This window comes from Scleropages formosus, chromosome 3, assembly GCF_900964775.1.
Source record: "Scleropages formosus chromosome 3, fSclFor1.1, whole genome shotgun sequence".
Taxonomy (NCBI): Eukaryota; Metazoa; Chordata; class Actinopteri; order Osteoglossiformes; family Osteoglossidae; genus Scleropages; species Scleropages formosus.
In genome coordinates, this window is record NC_041808.1 from 21,976,651 (window position 1) to 21,982,650 (window position 6,000).

General features: G+C 41.0%; 1 protein-coding gene across 1 annotated transcript in view; it reads left to right on the top strand.

The window, feature by feature from the left end:
* LOC108935254 (ephrin type-B receptor 1-B-like) overlaps positions 1–3,288 on the top strand; it is a 74,694-nt gene extending 71,406 nt beyond the window's left edge. Inside the window, exons 13-16 of the mRNA XM_018753720.2 lie at positions 1,051–1,200; positions 1,480–1,673; positions 1,830–1,985; positions 2,671–3,288. Coding sequence (XP_018609236.1) covers positions 1,051–1,200; positions 1,480–1,673; positions 1,830–1,985; positions 2,671–2,764 — 594 coding nt within the window. The 3' untranslated portion in view covers positions 2,765–3,288. The remainder of the gene's footprint in view (positions 1–1,050; positions 1,201–1,479; positions 1,674–1,829; positions 1,986–2,670) is intronic.
* The last annotated feature ends 2,712 nt before the right edge of the window (positions 3,289–6,000 follow it).

Genomic DNA, 6,000 nt, shown 5'->3' on the forward strand with positions numbered 1-6,000 from the left:
CTCCTGAACACTTTTCTTGGAAAATGAAACCTGGTTTGTATCAGTAATATTATGAAATGTCCATTGATCAGTTTTTTTGGTGATTTTTGGGTTTTTTTAATTCTACAAACAAGTATCATTGCCAGCAAGGGTAGGGTCAGAGGAAAGTCTGAAGAACAGAAATCAGCTTTCATATTCAGTAATGAGTGTTTGACCTCCATTTTTGAGACCACTGGACTAATCTCTCATCCGGTCATTGGAATTCCAGGTGATGGCACAGATCTTGGGGGCAAAAACATGTATGAAATGCTATAGCTGTGTGAAGGGCAAGTTCACTCTATAACAGTAACCCTCTGCTATGTAGCCAAAAGCTAATTGTGAGAGAAAGTCCTGTTGAATGCTTGCTCTGTACTGAAGCCAGGCTTTTCTAAAAGCATACAAGTTGAACTAGATTAGCTGAATTAGTTGGATTTTAATCAAACCAATATGCCAGGCATCTTACAGTGTTTGCACCTGCTATAGAGGGACATTCAGATGTAGCATCCTGTATTGCCCCTGCTTCCAACAAAGTCCAAAAGAAGAGAGGTACTGTTCTGGAGAAGGATCCTTCTGTGATGGATCTAAATATGTCAGTATTTGAGGTGGCTGGATTGTGGGTGTGTATGGATAAGTGGTGATGCATGGTTTGACCGCAATGAAGTGTTACATAGAAGTTCCCATCTGGTCATTCTCATACCTCAAGGGATCTAGCCAATTAACACAGGGTGTTATTGTCCAACTGTCAATGGATCCTCCTGTTCTTATCCAAGGATAGTGGTGTGAAATGTATGCAGACCGGGAGACATGCAAAGCTTTTTTGAGTTTGTCCCTGCAGACCTGTGCATTGAGCCTGATACATAATAATTTATTATACGTACAAAATGAAGGCATCATTTCAGCTGAATGTTGAAAGCCAGTGACTCATAGCTTTGGGACTGGGAGAGTCAAATTCATGAGGAAGTAGGCATACCCTACATCTAACCAGCCACACACTCCTATCTTTCTATATCTGTCTGTCTTTAACGTCACAAGGGGGGGAAAATCCCAGTGCGGTGGACTGCTCCAGAAGCCATTACCTACAGGAAGTTCACATCCGCCAGCGATGTATGGAGTTATGGCATTGTCATCTGGGAGGTGATGTCATTTGGCGAGCGACCGTACTGGGACATGAGCAACCAGGATGTAAGTTTCCATGGGTTTATTTCTCTAATCGGGGTTTTTGTCTGTTTGCCTCACATACTTGGGCTCAGCAAAATGAAAATTCTGCAAAAGAAAGTATATCTGTCTATTTTAGTAGTCCACCCTTCAGGGGCTTGTAGCATTTGAGAGTCATATAAGTATTGCTCCCATGCTGTCCTTCCCAGACAATTCCAGAAAATTCCTCTTGTGTCCTGCAAAGATGTTTTACCTAGTCTTGACCTGGTTTCATTCTGTCTTTTTGTCTTACTTTGCTACTCCTAGGTGATCAATGCTATAGAACAGGACTACCGACTTCCACCACCCATGGAATGCCCCACCACCTTGCACCAGCTCATGCTGGACTGCTGGCAGAAAGAGCGCAGCACACGGCCCCGCTTTACTGACATTGTCAACATATTGGACAAACTCATCCGCAACCCCAGCAGTTTGAAGACTCTGTCCACCGTCCCACCGGTGTGAGGGTCCTACAGAATACCATGTACACATGCTCATACATACACACAACACATATGAGCACATTGAAGAAGCAGCTTTGCTATTGTCTTTTCTCTTGGATATGTCTGCCTCTTGTAATATTTTCCACTTGTCCCACCTTGCTGTACCACATCCAGGCCTTCAAAGCCCCTGCTGGACCACTCTGTGCCTGACGTCAATGGTTTTATGTCAGTAGAGGACTGGTTGAGTGCCATAAAGATGAACCAATACAGAGAAAACTTCTTGGGTAGCAGCTTTAGTTCCCTACAACTGGTGGCTCAGATGACCTCTGAGTGAGTGTGCCATCATAAATTGTTCTGTCTCTGCCCAGCTTCCTCTCCTGTCACTCTCCAGCTTCCTGTCCTCTGACATCCCATCTTTATTCTCTGATCAACACATAAAACAGATATGTGACTCCTAGGGTGAAGAAGAAGTAACATGGAAAGAGAAGAGAAGGTGATAGAGAATAGAGTGTGAGAGAGAGAGAGAGAGAGAAAGAGAGAGACACCATATGATGGTCACTGACCAATGAGTGTCAGTGTAATTCCTGAAGATGTCAACGGCATTGAGGGACTTGTATGGAAAGAGATGGAGAGAGCTGTTTCTGTTTTGCGCTTCAGTAAAATCACTGAATAAAGAGAAGGATATCTGAAACATGTTATGCTCCAGTACATGTTGGGCGTAGCAATTTCAGAAAAACAAAATGGCGCAAGTCTATGAACGGCAGCAGCGAATAGTAAATTCTCCTAGCCTTGGTTAATTGCCATCTACTCTCCATGCTGCTGCAGCTGTAGATGTTGCGGATCAGTGAGGTTGAGCTCAAGGCAGAACTGTTGACTTGCCTGCCAATAGGGTTTTGCTGAAAGTAGCTGATGTGAGGTCACGGTTACCGTGCTGATTATTGTTTAAGAGATGATGGTATTCAGTGCCTGGCTCATATTATATTTTCATCAGTGTGTCTGTGTGTTTTTCCAACAGGGACCTTCGGGGGTTAGGTGTGACTCTGTCAGGGCACCAGCAAAAGATCCTCCACAGCATCCAGGCCTTGAGACTTCCCACTTCGACAGCATGACTAGAGGGGGTGTTCTGCCCTGTGGGTTGCAGGAGCCCCCTGAGGACTTCTAAAAGAAGGCAGTACAGCAGGGTTGAGCATATCGTCCTGGTCTGACTGCCGCTCTAACCCATATGGATGGCTTCCACCCCTTCCTCTCCCAGGGGGGACTGATCAACAGAATGGAACAATGCAGGCAAACACACAAAGGAAATAAAATATTCTTCTGTTCAACAACAGAAACACAGACGCAAAAGATACAAGAATTTGTAAATATTTTGGTGATGGTATGAAGTACTACTGATACCAAGGCTATAGAGTAACCCATCATTTTGGGTTTGGTCCTCTTTTTGATGGACTTCTTCCATCAGGATGAAACTTTTTTCTGTGTGTCTGTATTCTTATCAGTAGTTGCTTCTTCCTGGTGATAGTGCAACCTGATGGAGCCCAAGTGAATGGAATCAAAGATATAAATATCTATATATCTTCACATTGAAGGTGTTATGTAATTATGTATGTGTTCCCTGCTTGCATTTTGGCAATTCAGTGTGTGTGGTTTGAAATGTGATTTTTTTTTTTTTTTTTTTATGTAGCTTCTAGATGTGCTGTGTATAGGAGATGTTGCAGATGGCAGTAATGGCTAACATGTTTTTTGGACTGTAATGCAAGGAAACCACAGATACCAATGAGAACAAGCTTCATGGACAGCGCAGTGCAAAGATTTTTTAATGCAGGTAACAGTACTGAAGAGAGACGAACTAAAGCTCTTCAGGCAGCATCATGTGGCTTCTTCATGCTGCAGCTCCTTGGTGAATGCTTAACCATCATGTCTGTAGAGAAGTCCTCATTGCCTCATCTGCTTTCTGTGTTGAATCCTGTCTGCATAATTCTAAGAAATCTTCCCTGCAATATGGCTTCAAGGTATGTAAATAGCTCTCACTTCTGCTAGTGTGTGTTATAAACATGTTTTTTCATTGTTTCTACACTTGATGTTAAAAACAGGATGAATGATACTTCATTCTATAATGAAAGAAATAAGAACTTGGCAAAAATGTGTATCTAGGTACCATTACATCTTCCTATGTGTTTTAAAGAATATGTATGTAGGAGATCATTGTCAATATGCTCTGAGTCTGCTTCTCCTCCACTCTAGGTGTGTGAAAAGCTGAAATTAGCAGTGTTGTATTGCAAAAATTCACAGTGTAACCCTGAAAGAGATTAGCCAAACTGTAAAGTTAGCCCTCATACATCTTGTGCAAAAATTGTTCTTACAGCCTATTAGACTGAGTTCAAGTGATTTTATAAATAATTCAAATTTTATCTTCAGCAGTTTTCCAATAAAGCAGAACTAAAGTAATTGGTAAGGCAAATAAATGAGAACTGAAGAGAAATGCAGATCATATTTTAGCAGAAGCCAGTTGAAGGACAAAAAAATTTCCAGAACTTCTGAAGGGATTGAACATTCCTATTATGCATCTGTGAGTCGTAATTGAATTAACTGTGGCTGAACCCATTTTAATTACCTCCAATGATCTCCTCCAATGCGTAGCGATTTAGTTGACAGTGTCCATGGAAAGTATTGATAATCATGCCTCTCAATTTCTTGTCATTGGACAAATTGCTCAGTTTCTCATCAGCCAAAGATTTTTTTCATATTTACTGGGCATACTAATGATAGACACATAAGCACAGAATTCTCATGTTAGGAGAGGTGCTCTTACATGGCGAGTCATAACTGATGGAGATCTGACTACATGCTGTTGTATTTAATGATCTGAACTTAATTTACATGCCACCACTACAAGCGTCATTGACCAGCAAAAAGAGGAAAAAGTATTCCCAATTCTGACTGCCCTGTTAGAGTTGTGGTGTTAAAAACAGGTAATGCTTATCTCAGTTCTTAATATTGAGGCATGCTCTATATTATGGTTTTTCTCAACTGCTTAAATGTAATTCCTTAAACAAAGTTCACATTTTCAAAATAACGAATGCCACCCACAAAATACTTAATTGGATTAGCCAAATAACACATTTTACCAAAAACACATTCAAAATACTTCACACCAAGCAAGTAAATATTTCAGTTATCATCACCATTTAACCTGAAAGAAGTTGTTGGACTGTGGGAGGAAACCAGAGTATCTGGAGAATACCCAGGCACACACAGGGAAAACATGCGAACTCCACCCAGACATTAACAGGGTTTGAATCTAAGCCTGAAATACCCAGGTATTGTGAGGCAGCAAGGCACCACCTTTCCACCAAAGTGTAGTTTCTACTTTGTTCTTTACCTGTCAGAGGACTCTCAGAGAACTGAGAGATGTGAAGCCTGTCTTTTTTAAGCAGGTTTGTCTGTTTTGGGCAATGCAAACTAAAGTATTCAAAAAGCTTCCGTACTCATCAGAGCTTGGTAAAAATGTTATTTCAGCTATGACTGTACAGTTCGCTCACAATTCATGATAATGCTGTTTGTTTTTGTTGTTTTCCAGAGGACTGTGGAAGATGCAAAAACAGAGCTCAGGACAGCCAGTGGGAATCCACTCATGTTACTGAAAAACAAGCACAGTTCAGAGTAGTCAATAAAAATCCAAACATTATTCCGAAGAACAAGACAAAACTTTCAACCAACAAAAAAAATTCCATATATTTCTTTGATTCTGAATCACAGTGGACACTGGGAAATAAAAAAGCAATGGGGATGCAGGCGTTACTCTGAAAAAGTGTACTGAGGATGACCAATGAAAATCAGGATGCTGCTCCAATGAACAAATACAGCTCAGGACAGCCCATTAAAATCAACACTCCTCTGGGAAACACAACCTTCAGTACTGCAGGGTGAAAATGTATTGTATTGTACATAGGGGTGCTTGGACTGGACATTTTCCTTTGTGCAGTTGTACAATGATTCGTTTATTTATTGTGTTGAGTTTGTTCCAGTTTGTAACAGTGAGAGATATTGTACTAAAACAATTGCAAATGAATAAACTTAATGAATAGCACAAAACTTTACATGTTGTGTCATAGTAGTTCAATGTGAAGTGGGGCCAACAGTTAGGAAGATGCACGAATAAAAAGGGGCCTTGTTATTGTGTGAATATTAAGCAAAGGTAGAAAAGGTTCGTAGTCATCCAGCTTGAACATGTTATAGCTGGTACTTAGATGCATAACCCAGTGTCTTTTCTCCTTGAAGTTACTTCTTACCCATCCATCAAAATACCCTCACCAGTGTTGGGGCAGACTGGTGTCATGTGAGATCC